General features: G+C 45.6%; 1 protein-coding gene across 2 annotated transcripts in view; it reads left to right on the forward strand.

The window, feature by feature from the left end:
* The first annotated feature begins 752 nt into the window (after positions 1–752).
* The window catches only part of LOC118612022 (E3 ubiquitin-protein ligase RNF220), a 185,332-nt gene continuing 162,076 nt past the window's right edge, over positions 753–24,008 (forward strand). Inside the window, exons 1-2 of one of the 2 annotated variants that reach the window (XM_036233071.1) lie at positions 753–932; positions 5,450–6,189. In XM_036233071.1, the coding sequence (XP_036088964.1) occupies positions 5,565–6,189 (625 nt within the window). In that variant the 5' untranslated portion in view covers positions 753–932; positions 5,450–5,564. Of the gene's footprint in view, positions 933–5,427; positions 6,190–24,008 lie in introns of those variants that run through there. The other variant, XM_036233062.1, reaches the window with a different exon arrangement.

Genomic DNA, 24,008 nt, shown 5'->3' on the forward strand with positions numbered 1-24,008 from the left:
GCTGCGGTCCTACGGCCACCGGCGCTGCGCTCGTCATCCCGGGCCAAGCGACCCTCTCGGCCCGGAGCCCGGCCCCGCCACCGCGCTCCGGAGCCTCTGGCCGCCCCCGTCCCCAACCCCGGGCTTTTCAGGGCTCGGCTTGGGCGTTTCGCCTTTGTGCTTTGTAAGGGAAAGCCTTTTCTTCCAGGGCACACAAACTTGGGCGAAGAGCTGTGTGGCCCCTGGGGCGAGGCCGCCCACAGTGGTGAGGCCATACGGGGGGATGCCCTCTCTGTCCTCCGCTCCCAGAGCTCGAGGGCCGGGTAGACCCCAGCCGGCGAGGGCGCGCGGAAGCCCCGAAGTAGCGGGGGCTCGGGCTGCCGAGAGGCAGAGGAAGAGCCCTCGCTTCCCGTTAAGAATGCGGCGTTCTCGGGCCCTGGCCGCGGCTCCAGCGGAGCGCCAGGGCCCGGGCCCCGAGCCGGGCGCGCGTCGCACAGGGCGGAGGCACGGGGTGGGGGCGCTGGGTGTGGGGTTCAGCCCTGCCTGGCCAGGCCAGCGCAGGGTCTCTGGCCTGCGCCGCCTCCCGGCCCCAGAGCCGCTGAGAGGGAACACTCGGGCGCTGTCTGCCCACGGTGCCCACCAGCCACGCCTCGCCTCTCGCCTCAGCTCCGGACTCAGCTTAAGATGTAAAGCGGAAAGGGAAAATGAGAAAAAAGGGCGGGCAGTGATGAAGCGGCGGGTCAGACTGGAGGGAGCAGAGCAGCCAGGGGTGCCCAGCCTCCTCCTCCGCCAGTCACGGGGGTTCTTCCTGCGAATAGAAAATGCACTGAGTGGGGAAAGACAGAGCGTCGAGGAAAAGCGATGTGGGCGTCTTACAATCCCATCCCTTCGGGCCCTCCCAAACCCTGCAAAAGTGGCGTGAGTTCGCTCGCTGCGCTCCGGGACTTCGTGGGGTAAGGCCGAGGGCAAGGCAGCGCCGAGCCGCTGGTGACCGACGGGGCCAGGGCCAGGCACCGAACGAGCGGGGACACACACCTGTTTTGCTAGTGGCGTTCGCAGCCGCGGTCCCGAGGCCGCGGCGCGAGAGGCAGAGCCCTCCCCACCGCAACCCAGGCCCGCAGTCCCGGAACAGCTAGGGCCCGGCTACCCCGCGCCGGCCCGCCTTTGCAGGAGAGCGGGAATCCAGGAGCCCGGTGGCTGTCCGGCGAAGCGGTGTCGCGCGGCGACGGGACCCGGGCGACCCGCGGGGCGGGGCTGTTCAGGGCCATGAGGTGCTTGGACTTTGATCGAAGGCAGTTTCTACCGAGCCTCTGCCCTGCAGCCCCCTGTCCGGCTGCGGACCAGGGCCCCTCGCACTTGTCGGTTCTTCGCCGGCCGGCGCCTTCATTCCCCAAAGTTACAAACAGATTGTTTTAGGAGGAGGTCGTTGGGACCCAAAGCATGCATTGTGCAAAGGCAACCGAGAGCCGGAGGGAGAGGTCAGGCCAAGGAGTGGCGGCTTGGGCTCTGCGCTGGCCCTAAGTTGATGTTGTTTCGCCTTCACCTCTTCCTCCTCCTTTTTTCCTAAAAGAGTTGCTTTTTCCAGTTAAGACTCTTACCAGCTGAATTCTGCAGCGACTAACTGAGCAGGCAGCTCCGCAACCCCGCACTCTCAGACATGCCGGGCTGTCTCGCTTTCGCACCCGTTAGCAAAGCCGGGCCTGGGTCGAGGTCCAAACCTGGGACCGACACCTGGCCACGTCTGGTTCGCAGGCGTTGGCCCCAGCCCTGGAACCGTGTTAGCCTTATGCTTCCTGAGCTTTTGCATATGGTGGTAAAATTTCTGTTAGAGCGGTGTTTCCAGATACCCCGTGGGCATTTGGTGTGCGGGAATTCTCTTCAAGCTAAGAAGTCTGTGAACTTAAAAAAATAAAAAATGAAAGAAAGAAAGAAAAAGAAAGAAAGAAAGAAAGAAAGAAAGAAGGAAAGAAATTCTTTCCTGAGTTCTTCACAGCCCCCTACTACCCTGGCCCCATTTCCCATTGTTCTTTGCTTTTTAAGTTGCCTGTTAATTTTTTAAAAGTTTATTTATGCAAAGAAAAAATATCGTTTAATTTGTTCTATTATTTTCATTCCTGGCTTTTGGAAACGGTTCAGAGACCACAAAAATGTCACCTGTTGTAATAAGCAGAGGAGTGTTGTGTGTGCTTTGTAATTGCCAGCAGAATCGTAGTTTGGTGGGCGTTCTGAGCTCGGGCTCCGGGCAGGAGGCTTTGCAGCTTTCTTTGTGGCAGTCATTTGCAAGTGGGTTTGGCTCCCAGAAGCAGCAGCGCGGCTTCTTTCTACACTGATCCCGGGCGAGGGTCAGGAAGCCTAGCCCCTGGGCTGGGATGGTCGGAGGCTGGAGTGGGAAATTGCCCACTCTCTGAGACTTTCTCTTTGGCTTTCGGTTTTTCAATGCGAAAGTGGCTAGTTCGCGCCGGAGAGCGGAGAGCGCTGCGCATCAGCCCAGACTCAGACATTTTCACGTAACAAACGCCGGCTTCTTGCTTTCATTTGTCTTGGTTTTGGCATGTTTAACCACGCAATTAGCGATCTCACTAATTATTCAGTTAGTTGGCGTTTTGTAATCACTTTAAACCAGGGTCGAGTCTGTGATTTAACAAACTCCCACACACATACAGACCTGAACCAAACCCGTCACGTCAAGGATTTGAAATTTTTAAAACTCAATATTTGTTGGTCCCTCCGTCCAACCTCACTGCCTGCCAGACAATTTATTTAGCTTCGTGGATTGATCCCTCCTCCTTGTTTAGTTAATTCAACAAAGACTTTTTGCAATCTGTTTGGAGTTTGTCTGATGCCGTGGAAAAGTAGCTGATGATTTATTTGGTTGCTTTTCGATTTCTGTCTTCAGCCCTTCTTTCTCCTCCTTTCAGCGGGGATGTCAGCTGTTATTACTTCCTATTGATCCCTTTGCAAAGTGAGAAGTGAACTAAAATTAATGTCAATTCCACTGCTCGGATCAATAGTTGGAGTTATTTTAATCTGGATTTGCACGAAGTGCTAAATTAAAAAAAATCAGCATAGAGGCAGAAAAGTAACAGTTACTTACTTTGCCTTTGCCCCATTCTTTACGGTCGTCCAAATGTTCCATCAAGCTGATTATCTTACAATCCATATTTTTTTAATTAAGAGGGTCAGTTAGTTTTCTTGTTTTGGGTTCTGTGTTTAAAACCATGACACTTTGACATTGGGAGTGTATTAACTATAGATTTTCATAATGACTGTGGTCTGCTGAAGCCTCATCTATACAAGTTGTTAATGTGAGGAGGGGGTAAGAAAGAAAAAGAAGGAAAAAAACCACATCCCCTCCCCCCACAGAGACCAACGCCCACACAGTGGAGTAAAAGAGATGTGGCCTGGAAAAATATTGTTGATTTATTTTCAGGATAATGAAGTTTCAAATGAATAACCAGGTTTGAGTGATTCACCGTGTTCTGTTGGAGTGTCCGGTGCTGTCGCCAGATTACTAATTTATGAAACTCATTTACCATAATGAGGTGATCCAGGAAGTAAAAATAGAAAGAGAAGTCTTTGGGTGATTGGTTATTTTGGGTGAGAAACATACCCTCTGTGTACGTTTGCCCTTTTCTCCAGCTTGCCTCATATAATATTGCTTTTGATGGACAAGTAGTTAGTTATTTCTGTTGTGAAGAGCAGCTTAGAACCCTTGGAACAGCCTTATACCCACTTTCAGAGCATCCATGTTGTGTGACCATTAATCTGATTTGAAAACAGCCAAGAACAGGATTCCCAGACTTGTCAGGCTAACTGGCTGTCCTTGGCAGATCATTCTCTACACTGCTATAACTTGACAGGAAAGTTATTTAAAATTTGGAAGAGAGAAAAATCCGTTAATGTGAGATACATAATCTGGTAATTTAGCAATGATGTCTATAAGGAATGATGCCAAATGAGGAAGCAGTCTGATGGTGTGCACTCATCTTCCCAATTAATAACAGTCATTGACATGTCTGCTACAGGATAGGAGAAGGAAATACTCTCTTTGCACTGCATTAAGCCAGGAGGATTCATCTACATTTTAACTGAATTTTCTCTATTTGAGGGAATACCAGAGATACTCCATTATCTAGGTGGGTTTTATTAAGGGAGGAGGTAAATTTTATTTGAGACATTATTCTCAATTTAAAGGTTATAATTTGTAGCAGATGGTGATTTTTGGTTACACTTTGAGTTTCATTTAAGTTTCTAATTAGTATATACATAATATATATGTATATATATATTAGTGTGTGTGTGTACACACACACGCACACACATATTTTAAAACTAACAAGTCCTAGTAGTCATCTTATATTATCTGGACTTTTGGTATATAGCCCTTCTCCCACTCTCCACTAAAAATAAATTTTGAAACAGTATTAGTGGCTGTGAAAATGTACAACTTAAATTTAAGGGAAATTGAAAGAAGTCTCTCCGAACTCCCATTTGTTCCAGGGGCCTTCATCGAACATCAACTCTGACTGGTCCAATAAGCAGAGCAAAATAAGTCAGAAATTTGGTTAACATTTTGCTCTAAATGTTAATGGCAAATTCAAGGCAGTTTACGAATCTACTTAAGAGTGAGTGCATTAGTAACTAAAATTACCGATCCGTTCTTTGCTGCCCCTGGAAGACTGGCGCTTCTAGAGAACATATGCCAAAGGTACCCATTATGTTTTTAAATATTGTCAGAGACGCCAGGCATTTTATTGATGAAGGTTTTGTTCCTGCTCAGAAAAGAGAAAGCCTGTGTGATGAGAGAGAAGTGTGCAGCAAAAATAATGTTGCTGTTGTTCATTCACACAGTACTTTCTGAAAATAGTCTTAGATGATACATGGAGATGTATGTTTATGTAAGTGCCAATGTGTGTGATTTATCCACATGTACAATTTGTACCACCTCACATGTACAGATGTTCATGGCCTAGATGTGCTTTATTTAGGGATTTTTCAGTATCAGGGCGTTAGGGGAGATAAAGAAAGGATGCGTATATGTGTGTGGGGGGGTAGTCATAGAGGCGGATCCTGGTCTCTGGACATTAGGGCTGCCGTGAGAGGTGTGTGCAGGTGGAAGCCCTTTAAAACATTCTACTAGGTGACTTGGCCTTCTAAAGCTCATTTGCTCAGGGAATATTGTATTCGAAGGTTTTATGATTTTTTTTCCTTTGCCGGGCTCTGGCGCATTTCACCCGGAACGTGTAAGGACCAAAGTCAGCTACGCGTACATCACAGCAAGTTGTCTATTGATTTTCCTGAATGAAAATGGTCTGATGCTGCTGCCCACTGGCTCCCATAGCCTATGGTGTCTCTTGCCCGAACATCTGTAAGCCAGAAGGATGGTGTTTCGATCACTTGGGGTTTCCTAATTTTTTCCCTCCCTCTGACCTTCCTTCCCCCTCTTTTTTCCTCTTTGCTGTTTCCACAGGTCTTGGAAGGGAATGATTCCCCAGTAATATTCTCTGCCCTGATCCAAGGTGCTGCTGGGACTCCCTCCTGGGGAAGACTGCTTCTTGTGACGTGGGCTATAGAAAGAAACTCCAATGGACTTACATCGGGCAGCCTTCAAGATGGAGAACTCATCCTACCTCCCCAACCCACTGGCATCCCCAGCACTAATGGTCCTGGCATCTACGGCTGAGGCCAGCCGCGATGCTTCCATCCCTTGTCAGCAGCCACGACCCTTTGGTGTACCTGTCTCAGTAGACAAGGACGTGCATATTCCATTCACCAATGGTTCCTACACCTTTGCCTCTATGTACCATCGGCAAGGTGGGGTGCCAGGCACTTTTGCCAATCGTGATTTTCCCCCTTCTTTACTACACCTCCACCCTCAGTTTGCTCCCCCAAATCTAGATTGTACCCCAATCAGTATGCTGAATCACAGTGGTGTGGGGGCTTTCCGTCCCTTTGCTTCCACTGAGGACCGGGAGAGTTATCAGTCAGCCTTTACACCAGCCAAACGACTGAAGAACTGCCATGACACAGAATCTCCCCACTTGCGGTTCTCAGATGCAGATGGCAAGGAATATGACTTTGGGACACAGCTGCCATCTAGCTCCCCCGGTTCACTTAAGGTCGACGACACTGGGAAGAAGATTTTCGCTGTCTCTGGCCTCATTTCAGATCGAGAAGCCTCATCTAGCCCAGAGGATCGGAATGACCGATGTAAGTACTTTGGTGTGAGCCTTCCCTACTCCCAGTAAGCCCTGCCTTACAGGTCGGTTCAACAGGTCGGTGGCCTTTTTCCTGCTCCTAGTGATGGGAAGGGCCAACTCCTTCCTGTTCCACAGTTGAGTGCTAACATTTACTTGTCTCTGTCAGTAAGCATTGAGAGTTCTGTAGGAAATGTTTTTCTGAAGGTAGCCAGAGGCATGTTGGCCTCTGCACTGCCTTTCTCTCCAGGGCATATCGGCTTATTCCCTGGGGACCCTGGAGTGAAGAAGGGTGCCATGTAGGTACTGGAGCGAATGTCATTTCATTGAAAGTGTAGGTTCCTAGGGAATTTAGGGGACCTGAAGAAACTCATCCATCCTGCCTCTCTCTGCTATCCTCCTTATGTTTTTCTGATCTCAGTATTATTTTTTAGTGTTTCCATTGTATCACATCCATGAGATTTTATTTTCACAACTTTCAGCCCTTGTCCACATCGGGCTGTTTTTCAGAGCTAGACAAAGGTGTCGTCAATCACCATAAAGCATTTCAAACAGCTGTGTTTCCCTTGCAATTGCAAAGCTAGAAAGCTCACTCCTCTTGGAATTTAACAGGTTTACTGGATAGTTATCCTGGGGCTCAGTTTTAGGACAAGACACAGTTGACCTGTGTGACTGCTCCATATTTGATATTCACAACTATTATTAATTTCTGCTTATGGAGCAGCTTTCGCATGTTCTCCAAGTGCCTTGTTGGGCTCTGGCTACCCTCACTAATAGTTGGAACTAAACCTTGATTTGGAACTTGTAGACTAGGACTGCTGAACACTGCAATCTTCTTTAATATAATCAGAAAATAATTGTGTTTTGAAGCTTTTGGGCTGTGAGCAGTTTTCTCCAAACCTGGTGAGAATTTATGAACTGAGGGTGTTTTTCCACCCTACCCTTTGTTCTAAGATTTGTTTCATTTTAGTTTCTTAAGAAAACTACATCTGAGGTTTGCTTTCCCCTCTTCTCTAATTTTTTTTTTTTTTTTTGTGCTCCCGTCCTTTCTATATCCACCCGCACGAATACCATTTTTTCTCTTCTCTTTATGATGCCGAGGAGAGTAATAGAGACATTGCAGCTCTCTCCCCTGTCGGCAGTGCTTCCTCAGGCTGTCTCCTTGAATTAGGCACTGTGTTAACTTTCCTGCGCTAAAAGGCATCTGCCTAAACCCAGCGTACCTTTTCAATAAAAGTCATCATAAAATCAACCTGCCTTGTAAATCCATCGCTCTTTGGTTTTGAAATATGTTGCAAGTGTGTCTTTTATGTCAGCGTCTGTAAGCCTGAGACCTCCCCACTTAAGGGAGAAGGCTGCTGTATGACAGCACAACTGCCCGCGTGCTCTCTCACTTCTGCTTTAGTTCCTCTTCCACCTTTTTCCTTTCTGTACAGCTGACATGTGTGTTGTAATCCTGCTTTTTAGACAGACCCGCTGAACATGGATTGGCTTTGTGTTGGTCTGTTTTATTGTATTTTAGTTTAGTTTTCATTTGTTAGGGTGTAAGTGATCAAGGCTAGCTGTAATCTGACCTCTGGCTAAAACTACTCTGGTTTAGGGTGTGACCAATTCTGCCCCAGTTTTCTCCAAATACAAGTTGAAAATGAAATCCTCTCAAAACTAATATGCCACAAAATAACATCTGGAGATCAAGATTCCTTTCTTCTCTCCTAACAAATCCAGCTTGTCTCCATTTTTCTATCTTTTTAGCCCAAACCTGTATCAGACCCCCAGAGGAGGAGGAAGCTTGTTAGTCAAGTCAGAACTCATAGATGTGGATATCCATTCCCCTCTGAGTGTCAAAGCCATAACTCTTCTGTTTGCCTGGTTTGCATTGTGTGGTGATGCCATCCCCCATGGAGATGGATCCCTCACATAGGAATACGCCTGGATGGAGAAAAATTAAATGAGTCTGTCTCCCAAAGTAAAATGGAATTCTGACCTTGGAATTAATGAGATTCTGATCAGAAGGGTGGGGAACTTCTTTATTTCAAATTGTGCTTATATAAATTGGAGCCCTTTCTCCTCTATTTGTTTAAAATATTCTTCCTTTAGAGAGTACTTTGTGTTCTCTTATTTCTCTTACACAAATATTCAACCTGTGGGCATGTCTGTGAGTGTAGGGTGTTTGTACACCCGTATTATTATCTAGAGTTGCCTTTGTGACTAATCTTTAACAAGAAACAAAGGTGCAAAGTGAAGAGGAGACTTGCCCTGTGATAACCCTGGATCTGTGCTCATTTCTCCTTTCCTTGGGCAGTGTAGCAGCCGTCACAGCGTTGTACTGGGTAGCATCTGTGCTTTTGATTTTGAGTTTTTGGAAGGCAGGAGAAACATTTTTCTGTCGGAAAGGGTTGAAGAGGTACCGTGACAAAGTCTGCAGCAGCTTTCTTGGCTCCTGTCATATGCCGATGGGTGTCAGAATATTTATGGTCTGTTTTATGTAAATACATATTTAAGGGCCGTTAGAAGGCCTGATTATTCCCACTAGATGCCTTTCAGGTCCTCCCTACAGAACCGTTTTTGAAATAAGTAATATTTCTCAGATAATCTAGTGACAGTATACAAGACTGCTTCCAAAGAGAGAGAGCTTGAGGGGCAGATGGGGCAGGGAGGAGGATGGGGAGGCGAGAACAGAGAGGATAGAAAGTGTTCAAATGGGCAAAGTCATAGGTTACAGTGGCTTTTGCCCAGATAGCCAATATTATATAAACCATGTATTTTAGTTTTTTATTCTTAAAATTAAGAGTTAATTTCTAATATGGTTTAAACATTTTTCAGTTCTCTTCATATGAATTTTTTTTTCATTAAATGTAAAAAAAAAATGTTTTATTAAATACAACAGTAAAACTCCTAAATAAGCTTTAAGCTTTAGGGCTTTTTTGCGGGGGGCGGGGGCAGGTATGGGAGGGTGTCCCTTCTATAGAGTAGAAGTTTTATGACTGAGTTTTAGGTCAATGAAAAATCAGTTTTACAATGGAAACACTGACGGTTTTTACTATCTCCGCCACCCCCTGCTCACAGACTGCATCCATATGCAGATATGTCCACATGTGAGAGCATTCGAAAGAGGGGCCTGCAGACATGGTGTTCTTTCCTTCAATTTGGGGTAGTCAGAGTTTCTTTTGTGATTAAATATGCTTTTTTTGTAGAAATAAATGTAGCTATTTGGGTAAAGTATTGTCTCTCCTAGTAGATGATTCCGGTTTGCTTGCTTGTTCATCTACCTGGCATCACAGGTGATTCCCAAGGTAGGTGTTGGGCTCTAAGGGAAAAAAAAGAAGCCTTTACTCTACAGGACTGACTTATTTGCCCTGGAAAAAGGGAGAAGTATTTTGTGAGAAGCCGTTCGTGGAGGATGCATAATTCCCCAGGAAGGGGACTGAGGTAACTCCTGTTTATTGTCACTCCCAGAACCAGTCTCCCAAGGCTCCTTGTCCAGGGAAATGATGCTAAAATTTATGGACCAATTACAAATAGTCCACGTGTGTCTTACATATGAAGCGTCTACAGATATGTTTCCCAAGGCTTTTAAAATAAACATTTCCTCATTAAGGAAACTTTACAACAAAAGGGAAGATGAGTATTGTCTGCTGCCTTGTGCTAGAATGCTATACATTTATTAACCCCTTAGCACTCTGGCTCTTATGTGCATTTCCTGATTATTCTCTGTGGGCCGCCCCTGTGCCCAGATTCCTGCCTGGGTGGCACGGTGTTTGGCCCCAATTGGAGTTGGCTGGTGTGCATGTTCACCCAAGGGCTGAGAGGGACCAGAACTGCCTGTGTGGAGAGATGACTGGCCCTGCCTTCCCACTCACCTCAGGGATGGGCACTGGGCACTGACCGTAAGTGGCCCTCTTTCCTTGGCCCTTCCCTGTGGTCAGGCAGATTCACAGGTAGGCAGGGAACTGGTGGTTCGCAGCATCTCCTGGATTTTCTGCTTTCGTCCTCAGGTCCCAAAAGCCTTGAGTTGATGGTATTTTGTACGGTGCAAGGCGTCTTTATAAAGGCATACACGTTGAAGACCCTATGTCCTAAGAATCAAATCGACTGAATATCCATAGGCCCAGGGCAGCCCCGAATGAGAAGGGCCAACCACATCATGAGGATGCTGTTAGTGGGGATACTTCCCCAGGGCTCTGGGAGTAGGGTGAGGAGAGATCCTTATCTGAGCTTTTAGGAGAATTGCTCTTGCTGGAGAAAATGTTTGGGGCAGTTTTCAGGTCGCCAGACTGAACTAGACTGTAGCTGGAGCAGATGACCACCGTGAAAGAGTCAGCGAATCACCAAACCGGCATGGGTCAGATGGTTTCCTCTGTACTGACTGCTCAGACATAGCCTGATTGTCGCTCAGCTGCCCCCAAGGTTCTCCCGGAGTCCCTTTAAGAACTCCTGTGATGTGTGTGGTTGTTTCTGGTTGTTCACTCCCAACACAGTCATGGAGACTCCTTTTCATGCTGCTGGGTTTAATTGTCTTGTTGGGATAAAGAAATGTTTGCACAGCTAAAGTGGGGCCAGGCTGGACGGGAGCAGTCCCTGATGGCTGCAGAGCCATCTGGCCTGGCTTGGCTTGGCTCGGCGCGCCGCTCGCCCGCCCGCCCGCCCCGCGGCTGGGCTCGCTCCCGCTCCCGCTCTAGCTCCCTTCCCCGTCCTCGCTCCACGCCGCGCGGCTCTGGTCGGCGGCTGCCTCCTCGCACGGCCGGAATGCCTAATCACCATGGTGAGAAAACGGACACCGCAGCCGTCCTCCCTCCTCGCCTCGCGCCCTCCCTCCCATCAATTGTCATGCAGAAGTGATCCGGGCTGCTGTTTCCTCGCGGCCGCCAGCCAGCCCCTCGCCGCTCCCGGCAGAAGGGTGGCTGGTAATTGATCGTTTGGGGGAGGGGGCGCGGAGAGCCTCGAGGCCCGGCCGGGGGAGGAAGGACCACAGAGTGCGCCCTGTTGGCTCACTTGAAAAAAGACTCCCCAGCCTCCGCCACTGAGATGCCTTTCAAGTGGTTCCAGAAATGTTGGTGACTTCACCGTCGCGCAGCCGGACTTGGAGGCTACGGGAGAACTCTCGGCGCTGCCCCGGGCCGGGCGAGCCTCGCGCCGCCGCTGCCGCCGCCTGCGGTGGGGACCCGAGGGCCGACCTCGTCCCGCACCCCCGCCCCGCCCCGCCCCGCCCTCCGCGTCCCGCTCCCCCTGGTCGCACTCGGAGCCGAGCCCTCCGTCGCTTTCCTGCACGGCGTCTGGGCCCGAGAGAGAGTGGGGACAGGGCGAGGGGAGAGGGCGGGGACACGCCCACGCCGATGTAGGGGTGCTGGGGGACCTGGCGGGCGGCGCCGGTGGGCGGGTGGCGGAGTGAAGAGACGAGGTGGCCACTGCGCGGGTGTGGCGGTGGCTTCTGCGGAAGGAGGGGGCAAGGGGGGCAGGGGGTGGCGAGAGTGGGAGGAGGCAGTGGGAAGGGCCCGGGGCGCGCTGATGAGGGAGGACGGACGTGTACAGGCGCATCGGGAGCGAGCCGATCCCTCGGCACCGGCGGACTCCGAGGTTTCTCCTGTAGATTCGAGATGTTTTCCCCGTCTTGCAGTTCAAATCTGTAAAACGTTCGGGGAATGTTTCCTAAGTCCAGGCCTTCGCGAATCTGAGGGATGGCTGGTATTCGGGCGAGGCGAGTCGCGGTCGCCTTTGACTGTCTGAGGCTCGCAGCCAGCACAGCGGGGCTCGTTAAAGTCCGGGCGATTTCTGGAACTCTTCCCACGGGAAGTTTTCCGGGGCTGCCTTCCGGTCAGTGGCCCCAGGTTGATTATTTGTTGGCCCTTTTTTGTTTGAAAACAAAAAACACACATTGTATCCAAATAACAAAAGTTGATCTCACTCCCCACCCCCTTCACTCATTAGGCAGAAAAAAGGAAACTGAAAAATAGAATTATATTTTTATATCGTTTTTTTCTTATTTTTAACCCTTATTACCTACACCCATTTGGTTTATAAATATTAGCTTACATTGAAATGTATTCGTAAATATTCAGGATGTGGGGTGATAATACATTTAATAGAGTTATTTTTAAATGTTTTTTAAATATATTTTTTAACTTATTTACCACATTTGTCTAGTAAATATCAACACGTTGGAATGTACTCTTTAGAAATACTTGAGATTTGGAGTGATGATACATTTTATTGTAAAACCCACATGATTTTAACACCAAAACAATAATTTTTGGATTTGAATATTCTCTTGCAACAGTTAAACATTTCCCGGTGTCGTTTTACCCTCTTAGAAAACGATGAACTGCAGACTTAAGAATAACTTATTGCTATATATCAGCTAAAATGCCTTAAAAAGTTTATTAAAATATAATTTAAATTGTGGCATTTGTGGTTGAACAGTGTGTTTTTATCTTCTGTAACCTCAAAGTGTGTGCTATGGGGTGGAAATTTATAAATATCTCTGTCTTTGGGGCAAGGAGGAGAATTTTTTGTAAAAGAACTTTCACCTGCTTAGCCTGTCTCTTATGCCTTTTCCAGGAAAAAGTCCTGAATTGGAACTAGGGTTAGGCCTGGAGAAATGATAGGCTGTGGTGCGAATAAGTAAACCTGGTAGATGCTAAGTACATGGGAGTAATTTATTCCCTTCCAGCGTTACCCAGTGGATCGGACTTTTCTATTACCTTAATCACATTTTAGTTTTAGTGTTAAAAATCTTTTTTCTTGCATTCATGCCAATCACATTGAAGAGTTCAATGTTGAATATTGGATAAGTTGATGTGGTGGTGATTATGATCTAATTTTTACCTTACATTTTCATCAATTTGCCACTCTTCGGCACTGGAGGGTATAAGTCTGTGCCATGCCCAAGGTGTAGAGGTGTGCAGAAAGAAAGGAAGAACTTGCTTATGCCCTGAGGTTTGATGATGACAAAAGTAGGTAGGGAGTTTTTCAAGAGATAAGTGAAATTACCTTTCTCAAATATAGACTTATTTTGTTGATAATTTTGAGTACTAAAAACTCTTTCATAACTTAAATAATCTAAAATGTGCTCTTCTCTGTAGAAACCTAAGATCAAAGTCTATGCCCTTCCCAAATGTTTTCTCACAGCATTACATCCCTTATCATGGAGTCCACAAATACAGATCTTCTTTTGGTGTGTATTTTAGAGGAAAAAAAAAAGTTTCTTCTTAGATCCTTGTCGAAGCTGGAAACAGACAAGTGATATGAGGGTTTTGTAGACACATATAACCATCTGGCAATTCAGACATTTTACCGTCAATTTTCTCTGTAGAATGTGTTCTGATTGAAGATGACCTAGAGGAAATGAAAGTTGTGTTTTTGGTAGGGGAGACATGGTGCTGCATCCAGTACATTCCGTTCAGCGGACATGAGCTTTAGGAAAGTCTAGAGCTGCATGTGTGAAGAAGGAACCTTTTGGTACGGTCTCATGAGAAATCAAACCCAGTAAGCCTGAGTGTGACTCATAGATGAGGGTTGTCTTTTTCCACTGAAATTCATTTGCAGGCTGACTTATGGCTTTGCATCCATCTTAGAGCAGCAGGCAGTTAGAAAGATGTAGGGAGGGGGAAAGGGCCAGCCCTGGAGAGACCTTTGCTTTATCTTCAGGTATATGATTCCCATTTAGGTGCCAGCTAATCCTGTATTGCTCTCATTTAACCTTGCTTTTTGGGGTTTGAATTAACCAAATCAGAGTGGCCTTGCATTAAAAATACATGTTAGAAGAATAACTGCTCTCTATTTGTCCCTTTGAGCCACAGTTTGAAGGTGTTTCAGATCAAAAGTAGGGAGGTAATGTAACACAGTAGTTATGAGTTCAACATCCGGAGTAAAATCCTGACCCTTTAGCTTACTTGCTCTGTGACCCTGGGCAGATTACTTATCCTCTCTGGGCCTCAGTATTCTCACCTGTAAAGTGGGAATTATACAACCTTAAAGGTTGTTGTGAAGGACTGAATGACATTAAATACATAGATAATGCTTAAAACAGTTCCTCGACATACTAATACTTAACGACTATTATTATTTCAGAGACAATCTGGTGGTATAGTCTTCATTGTTAAAGCACTGATGTAGCCAAACACGGTCATTAATAGCTACATGTATGTAGGATCCTTTCACATGCCTCATGGCAATGTGGAAAGAGGGAGGGAGAAAGGCTCAGAGCCCTTTTCTGTAATAGCCAGCTGCTTCACCTCCCTTCATTATTATCCATCCACCAGGATTAGCCCTGGTGTCCCTCTGACCTCTTTCTCTCTCCATTTTATTTAGAATTAGAAGCAAGGTAATATTAAAGGCACTGAATCTCTTTGAGTCAGGAAGGGACTTGACTAAGGTTAGATATCTAGGCAGTGGCCCAGGTTAGAAAATCTGAATCTCATCAGATTTTCTTATTTTGGAATTTTGCATTATCAGATAGTGTTTGAAATAAATGGGCCATTAGAATTTGTGTGTGATAGAGATTTGGGCTGTAATCAGATTTGCTGTAATGGTATTTAACTAGTATTCAAATTCAAAGTCCTGGAGTTTCAAGTATGTCCTTAGGTTTTAAGTTTTACAGACACTTTTACCCTCTTGCCTATGTAAGAGAAATCTGTGAACCTTCCCCCATCTGTGCGTGTCACAGTCCCACAGCATGATGGATTGTCTCTGCTTGGGGGAGGCTTAGGATGGGGCTTGAAGGGGCCTTGTAGGTCAGGAGAGAAATACAGCAGCAGGACTGAGCTAGGGAGGGGGGACTGCCGGGGAGGGATTAGCAGGGGAAGGGGAGGGCAGGGTTGGGCGGGGTCGGGCCTCTTCCATAGCGTTTGTGTGCTTCTCCTAGGAGTAAAAGAGGGCTGTCCATTACCCTCAGCGCACAAATAAACTCAGTGTTTTTCTCTTTGTAGAGAGAAAGCCCTATGGGGCTTGGAAATACTAGAGAATGACTCTGCATGTCAGTGGAAGAGGTGGGAGTAGGAGGATGGGAATGGGAGAGACTGACCCTCTGCCTGAGGACCTTGGAATTGAGTCTGTTATTTAAATATAGTAGTTCATATTTGAAAAGTCTTTTCATGTATGTGTGTAGCAGAAATAGCCATCAGAGGCCGGTTGTCCAATATCTCAATATCTATCATTTCCTTCATGGGCTCCATTTAAGAGAAGGGGTTCAGGTCACTGTGGGGGACAAAATGTCTCTAGATCATGGAGCGCCCACTTCTCTCTCCCCATCTCCAGTCCTTGCCACATACAGACACAAAGGTGTATGGGAGGCAGGAAGGGAGATGCTGTCTTAATTTTCAGTTTTTAAATAGGGGGGAAAGTCTAGGATTTAGGCCCCAAGGCCAAAATCATAGTCATGAAGGGATTCTAGAAAAGGAGAGTTGGGTCTAAGTGGTAGATAGAGAAGTAAGGCAGCAGCGCATGCGAGGGTAAGTAATCAGCGGGACTGCAGTTAGGGCCTAGGCTTCGGCTTCCTTCCTGAGCAGTAAAATTTAAAAAAAAAAAAAAAAAAAAAAACCTTAGAACAACAAAAGTCTGGATGCATGGGCTTCCTTCCTGACAGGCCAACCTGGTGGGGCTTCATTCAGACTGAGCAGCAGTCAAGGCTGATTTACGGGTAAGAGATCCCCAGACAGACGGGTGGGCTTAACCCTTTACTAACCACAGAGATGCCTAACTGTAAATGCTGTCCTCTTCTTCCAACCTCCCATCGTGGTGTGGGTAGCTTTCTTTTTATTGCCATTTGTTCTTTATTGAAAGAGAGTACCTGCTGCTGAAGGGCCTAATACTCTCTTCGTAAAAAAGCTGAGTCTATGAGTTGAGTGACTTGTTAAGCGATCTTACCATCAAGTCTGTGACAGAGCTGGCATTGTGGCTTATGGCTGGTACAACTCTCAGGCTCTTGGTGACATTATATTGACTTTGGAGCATTGCATACATCTTTGATCAAGTCATATGCCGCCTGGAGTCTGTATCAGGGTGATCCTGAGGGCCTCAGTTCAACTGCTGTACAGGAGTGATACCACAGAAGGAATAGTGCCGCTTCGTCTTATCTTAGGTATTTATTGGTGGCATTGTGGATAAAACTGTAGCAGAGTACATGAGGCATGATTCTGTTTCCATCTTGATAGAGAGTGTGATGCACTCATTAATTCATTTGATCACTTAACCAGTATTTACTGAGTACCTGCCTTGTTCTAGGACATGCCCTGCCCTGGGCGGTCCTTCAGACTATATCAAGGTCAGTAGAGTCATCTGGCAACGATGAGCATAGTTTAGCTGAGAAAACAATGGTCCTGGGTTCACTTATTCTCACAAGTACTTTTGAGCTAGGTGCTACATGAGGGGAAACACTGGATGACTGAACAAGGAGACAGACATGGGCCCACGGAGGAGGAATAATTAAGCAAGTGACCTGTAAGCCAACATCTGAAAATCAAGGAGTTACTTATTCAAAGGGGCTAGGTGTGGCCATTCACTTTTCCGGACAAAATATAGCACCTGAGAGTGGAAGAAAGAACTGCAGAGCTGCCAAGAATTGCTCACAGTAAAGTAAGAATAGAATTTCTCTCTGCCAGGGCCTGAGGCCTGCCTTCAGATCTCTATAGTACTTCATCCTATAGCCAGGCATTCTTGAGAATGTCCGTTTTGTGCTTATGTGGTTCTGAGGCCCCGCATCCTAGAGAGTCTTGCTTATAAAGTTACTTTCTAAAGATAAAGTCACTATGAAATACTTTCCAATGACATAGGATATCTTAAGACCCATGAGCACCCAGAAACATGCTTGGTACAAAGTAGACACACAGGAAATGTTTGTTGAAATGAAGGAGAGTCATTACCCTGTGGATGTTTAGTGAGGTAGATCGAGGACCCTGGTCTTTTTACTGAAGTTCATGCTCAGCTCTATACTTTGTCCTGCACAGAGACAAGTCGGTCTCAAAGCCTAGAGCCCTTCCTTAGCCATTAAACTAAGCCACATAGCACCGGGATTATTGGCCGGATTTCTTGGCAAAGTTTCCAGTGGGTGGTGCATTGCTCAGGCTTGACTTTCATGAGGGAGGGTAGGCGGTGTAGTGCCAATACTACTGAAGAAGAAAAAAAAAAGGAGAAGCAAACTGTTGTTCCAGCCTGGCACATGTGGGCATACTAAAAACAGTTCCTTCCAGCTGGGGCCTCTATACTCTGCCATCCCTCTTGTGGTTTTCCTTCCCCCGGCCTCTTATCGTCATCATCTCAGCACATCCACAGCATTTCCTGAGCTCCTGTGTGTAGAGCACTGTGCTCTGTGCTGTTTGCAGGAGTGTCAGAGAAGTAGGAGATGAGACTTCCTCTTCTTAAGGGCCTTACACTTAAGGTAAGTAGTTAGAAGATATACATAGGTATTTCCATATATATTTCCGTGTGTGTGTGTGTGTGTGTGTGTGTGTGTGTACGCACACCACACATACACATATATATGTATGATAATATATAATAATGGACCAGAAGCGCTCTGGGATTTCAGGAGGAGTAATCCCCAAGGCTATGTTTCTCAAAATGTGATCTAAGGACCACCTGCTTCCAGATCAGTTGTGGTAGTAGTGGAGGGGTCAGGGTGGAGAATGCTGTTTATTTTGCAGATTCCCAGGGCCCACACCAGACTTTCTAATCAGGATCACAGGGAATGTGGCCTGGACATCTGCGGATTTAGTAAACAGGTAATTCTTATGCTCCTTAAAGTTTAGGGATCACTCATCTCAGGTGAAAGTCTCAGAGGGAAGATTTCACAGAGGGGGTATGGCCCTGGATGAAAGAGAGTTAGGACTAGGCGAGTAGAGAGGAAGAGGCTGGGATTCCATTGAGGAACCCGGGAATGATCTGAGTAAAGAAACAGGATCTGCTCCTGACAATGCCTTTTTTTCTCCGGTCTCCTGTCAGGAGTCAGATCTGTCCAGCTGCCTCTAGTCCCCACCTCCCGCCCCCCTGTCCCCTCCCCCCCCTTTTGCCTTTGCTCCGCCTCAGGTCTTTTCTGTTTTATTCTCTGATTGCCGATCAGCTGACTGTATATGCACAGACCACCCCTTTCTTGGGGCAGTATTGTAATTAGGAGGCGGCCCAGTGGAGGGGTTCGTGGTGCTTAGCCAGATGTGAAGGAGGCCAGCTGCGCTTTGGTACTCCTTGGGCCCCAGCCAGCGTGTCTTCTCAGGCTGTTATACTGCCCAGAAGGGGCTGGAGAGGGTTTTTTGCCAGCCTCCTCTCTCCTCTTGCCCAGCCCTTAAGCTTTCTTCTTATGCTAAAATGCTCATTTGTAAAGAAATAAGGGTTGGAGGGTTAGAGGAATCTCTCAGTGGCAGAATTACTCACCAGCACCTGCAGATTGTCAATCTGCTTTAAGCCTACCCTTCTGGGGGCAGCTACCAGTGGGCAGACATGAATCTGCTCTTAGGTTCTGGCGGCTTCAGACACCTGTACACTCGTAGATGGACTGGGGAGGGGGGGATGGTGGTGTCCTTTTCCCAGCATATTTACCCCTTTTGAATCACTCATCACATTGTATTGTATTATTTGCTTAATTATTCCTCCTCCATGGGCCCATGTCTGTCTCCTTGTGCAGTCATCCAGTGTTTCTCCTCATGTAGCACCTAGCTCAAAAGTACTTGTGAGAATAAGTGAACCCAGGACCATTGTTTTCTCAGCTGAACTATGCTCATCGTTGCCAGATGACTCTACTGACCTTGATATAGTCTGAAGGACCACCCAGGGCAGGGTACCTCCTGGCACATTTATAAGTGGGAAGAGATGACTAGACTTAGAGGTATTGGGAACAGCTCAGTGATACAAGAGCCCAGAGCCAGGAGCTCTGGCTTGTCCTTTCCTAGCTGTGTAACTTTGGGTAAGCCACTTTGTTTTTCTGAGTCCTAGTAATTCATATCTAAAATGGGAGCTGGAGAATACGCCTTGCTGTACCTTACAGAGTGTTGAATCAGAAAAGATAATACAGACGTGTTTTCTAATGTAAAAGTAACTGTATAAATGCTTCCCCCCCCACCACACAGATAACACACACACACACACACACACACACACACACACGCACGCACACACACACATGCACACACAATACAAGAACTTCTGCCTAAGAATGGTCTTAAGACACTAAAATAGTTTATGAAATACCTAAACAGCCAACCTAGAGGGAGCCCTCTTACATGCTGTCTCCTCCTTGAAGGTGGACTCCAGAAGGGTCTGCATTCCCGGCAGCGTTTGTTTTCCTAGGTGGCCTGGGACAAAAGTTTTTGTAGACTTTTTGTGAAGTAGGTGGGCAAACCACTGTCTATACAAATCTGTAACATCTCACCTGAAATTTTATTTTATCAGATTCCTGCTGAAAGGAATGTTACCCTCTGCCTATCCTCTCAGCAAAGTTCGTAGCACCCTTATGTTTTTCAGTTTCTGGGGCCAGTGACCCTATTCTTACTTTGTGGAGGGGAATGTTTTGGCTCAGGGGCATAATCCCTCAGCCTAAGAAATGACAGGCAAAATGAAGATGAAGGGGGCTTTTTGCCTCAGGACCTTTCCTAGGCTGCAAAAATAGCCACGCTCTCCAGGTGGGTGAGTATGATGAAGAGGGCCATGTCAGATTGGGAAGGATTTGGAAGGGCTTGCCCTTAGGAGAGTATCTTTAGAAGTCAGAGCTGGGCCAAGACGACTGCAAAGAGCAAGCATTTGAAGAAGGCTTAACTTCTGCGGTAAACTTCACTGTGTGATTATTTAATAGACCATTAACAAGCAGATTCATTAACAAGATCTTAATTAACAAGTTCCAGGGTTATTCCTCCAACTTCCCAGGGGAACTGTTCTCCTCCTATTTAGTTCCAGAGACTTCCTATCCTTAAACTAACCATACCAGACGCATTTAAAGCCAGTCTTTTTATTGCAAGTGAAATGACTGCGGGCAAAAGCAGGAGCATAGGCACTACTTCTTATAAGAATAGCTAACACCTTCTGAGTACTTTCTATGTGTCGGGCACTATTCTGAGTGCTTTATAGGTAATTATTTAATCCTCATAAAGTCCCTATGAGATAGGTATTGTTATTACCTCCATTTTACAGATGAGGAAACTGAGTCAGAGAGTGTTTAAGTAATGTGCCTATTGCCACAAAAGCAAGAAATAGCAATCCTAGGAGAAGGAGGCCTATGGGGCAGATTTGTGAGGTAATAAGAAGAGGAACAATACTTATATCTGCTCACTGTGTGTCAGTTCTCAGCACTTCATGTATGTATGTCAGGCGGTGTCCATATTCAAAGAAATCGTAGGAGTCTTTTGTAGTGTGGCAGTCCTTAGACATGATCTATTTTGGCCCAGCCACAAGATTTCATCATCCTACCTACACTGTGAGTTCCTTGAGGAAGGGATTGTGTCTCATTCATCTCTGTTCTCAGTACCTAATGCTTCGTTTGGAACTTACTAGTTATGATCTGAAAAAACCAACTTTGTCAAATATACCCTTTGATGGGAGGGGGAAGGTGATTTAGCATCTGCTACCTCCTAGTGCTCCATGTAGTGCAGTGCCTGTTTTTGAGATACTCAGCACTTTATGATATAGCCATTCAAGAAGAGCTAACTCTGTAAGATAGGATAGATGCATCTGGTCTTTCTGGACTAACACTAGTACCAATCTCCTAAGGCTGTTACGAGAATTAAATGAGTTAAAATACAAGTCCTAAGAACAGTTCCTGGCACAAAGTTAGTCTTTAATGAATGTTAGCTGTAATCACTATTATTAGGGCTTGGGCACAGATTTTAAGTCTCTTTAACCAGGCCCTGACCCCCCACCTCTACTCTCGATTACATTACAGGGACAGTGACTCTGACGAGCCCTGATCTCTGATGGGGTTTACACAGTGTATGACAGGTCTTTCTAAAACTAGTACCTATAATATTATCTTTCCTTCTTGGTGTCAGTTAAATGGGGGCTGGAGCAAAGATGACTAGAGCTCATCTGATGATCCCCCTTTTTAACTATGCTACCATGCATAGGGTAGAAATAACTAGCATTTTACACTGACTTCCTACCTGGGGAAGGACAGTGAACCATCAGGACTTTATTTTGTGATAAAGGGCATGGTTAGTCTTGTTCTTTGCCTCAACCTTGCCAGCCACTCAGATAGCAAGCCTATGGACCATTTTACTTTGCCAACTTTATTAGAGAGAGGATAAGAAAGTGGCAGAATGCCTAGAGTCATTGGGACAGTTGAGCTAGGAAGGAACTGTTGCAGGTTGCTTTATTTTGCTTATTTTCTAATTACTCACATGAAACTTAAGACCGTGTTTTCCCCTTTACCCTAAGAAAAAAATATTTTTCCCTACCCAGATTCTCATCCCATTGTACACTCTACAAATACCCTTTTTTCTTAATCCCAACTTGAAGACTCACTAGAACACCCATTCTCACAGCTGGCTACTTCTGCTCCCACTCCAATATTCACCCCCTGCCCCATCATCTTTAGTTAACAACAGATGCTCATAAACCCCCAAACTGGCCTCCCTCTTCCCAACTTAGCATCCTCGTGTTCTTTCTAAGTAGCTGGCCATAATATCACTTTCTTTAGCAGCATTCTAACTTCTAAGAAGCTTAATAGGCAAAGAGATTGTGGGGTCTTTGACTTTCTCTGAGCCTCAGCCCTAAGTGGTTTATTCTATTAAGCTGATTCTTGGTGGTGGATAGAGCTTTGCTGGATAAGAAGTTGGTGGGGGTGCATTTAGCGAAATAGGATACTTTCACTCCCTCTTCTATTCCTTGCCACCCTCCAACCTACTCCTGCCCCGTGATTCTGTTTTTAGAGCTCAGGAACGAAGGGAGTGGAAATGAAGCTAAAATAAAGAACTTTTTTTTAAAGGACTTAAGAAGTTGGCTTCTTTTTCTGAGCTGCGATTCGCCTCCTCACCTCTACCGTTTCTGCCCATTTGTTTCTGCTCTCCAGTCAGCTGCTTATGAATTTTTTCTTCTTTCCTTCCACCCTAGCTTTTCCCTCTGCTCCAATTCTAGCTCTAAAAAAAGTAAATGAATAAAAATTATGAACTATTGATTCAAAGGGAAGAAATCCAGGTGTGGAGTGTAAAATATAAAATAACAGATTCAATTCTAATAAAGGAAACAATGCTGACTTCTTGTTGGTGTCCCCCACCCCCCCGCCCCCCGTCGGAGTTTCACCAAGATAAATTTATTTCTTCTGCTATTTTGACCCAGATTAAAGATTTTCGGATTTGTCTATTAGCATTCTTTTTTGGTTCAGGAGAGCCAACAGGTTGGGAGAGCAGGAGAAGAGTGTCTGGTTTTTTTTATTGGATTATATCGAGCAGCAGAGAAACTGCAAGGGAAATCTGTGAGCAGAAAAAAATGAGGTGGTTGGAGAAGCGAGGGAAAGGAATCATGAGTACAGTGCAGGAAAAAAGAACAGAAGTGTCTGCGCAGGAAAGGCAGGAAGAAAGCCAAAAGTAACCAGGAAGCTAAACAGAAGGAAAGAAGTTGGAGGTGGGAAGATGACAGAATATTTGAAGCATATTAAGGAAGTAATAAGTTGTTTGCTATCTACTGTTGATAAAGATGTGGGGAAATGGGGCCTCATATATATAGTTGGTGGGAATGTAAAGTATTTTTTTAGAGGGCTATTTGGCAATAGCTATCCATGAAAAATTTAAATGCAAGTATTTTTTGATAGAATTCGACTATAGGTATTTATCCTACATATATTTGGTCAAGAACTTAAAGATATATATACTATATAGTATTGTTTATACAGAAATTTGAAAAAGCAGAAGCAACCTAAATGTACATTGATAGGGAATTGGTAAAATAAATTATGGTACATCTATATAATAAAATACTATTTTATTACATAGAATTTTATTATATAGAATAAAATACTATGTATTTTATTATATAGAATATAATAAATATAGCATATAGAATATGATTACTATATGGTTTTAAAAAATGAGTTAGGGCCATTTACTAATTTGTTCTGTTTTTTCCAAATGGTCAAGTGGGATAGGATGTATAGTCACAATTGCTGGGGAAATGTGTGATTTTTGGTGTTGTTGGTTACAAAACTAATTTTTATTTCTGAATTTGTTTGTGAAAAGGTTAACTGATGGTTATTTCAGTTTTACTATTCAAATAATACAGACTCATCCTGGTGGGAGCTATATAGCGAAGGGTGTTTAAAAATGAAAAAAAGAGATGTAAAAGTGGTCAAATTCTTGCTACTTTCTTCAAGTGAGCAAGATGAGGGGGAGAGAGCAGATTGTGAGGGGTAAGTGGGATCCCATTTAACCAGCTCTGTTTGTGGCCTTTTCTATGAGAGTTTTCCTTCAAGTTGGCACTACGGCCAAGTAGGAGCAGGCCAGAAGACTGCATCCCCAGCCATCGTCTAAGTGGGGTCTCTTCTCCTCGTGCATTGCCAGGGCTGGTGTTGGCCATTGGCTGACGTCTTCGTAGCGTTAGGGCCTAGAGAACACAAACCTGCCATTGGCTCAATGTGATATGTGCTCATCTGTCTTTCTGCCTCTGACAGTAAATAATGGTTAAGACCAAGTGTAAATAATTTCCCCACTAATTCACATGCCAGCAAGAGAAAAGCAGATTTGGTCTTACCTTCTGAAGTAGTAAAGGGAGATCTCTGGGCCTTGTTCCCAGTTGGCCCTGACATCCAGTTCAGAGGAGGGATTCTATGTAGTATTGGAAACCACCGATGACTTCATCCTTCTTGGAATTTCCCTCCCTTGGCTTCTGTGACTTTATACTCCCATCATTCTGCTCCTACTTCTTCTA

Source organism: Rousettus aegyptiacus, unplaced genomic scaffold, assembly GCF_014176215.1.
Source record: "Rousettus aegyptiacus isolate mRouAeg1 unplaced genomic scaffold, mRouAeg1.p scaffold_m13_p_1, whole genome shotgun sequence".
NCBI lineage: Eukaryota > Metazoa > Chordata > Mammalia > Chiroptera > Pteropodidae > Rousettus > Rousettus aegyptiacus.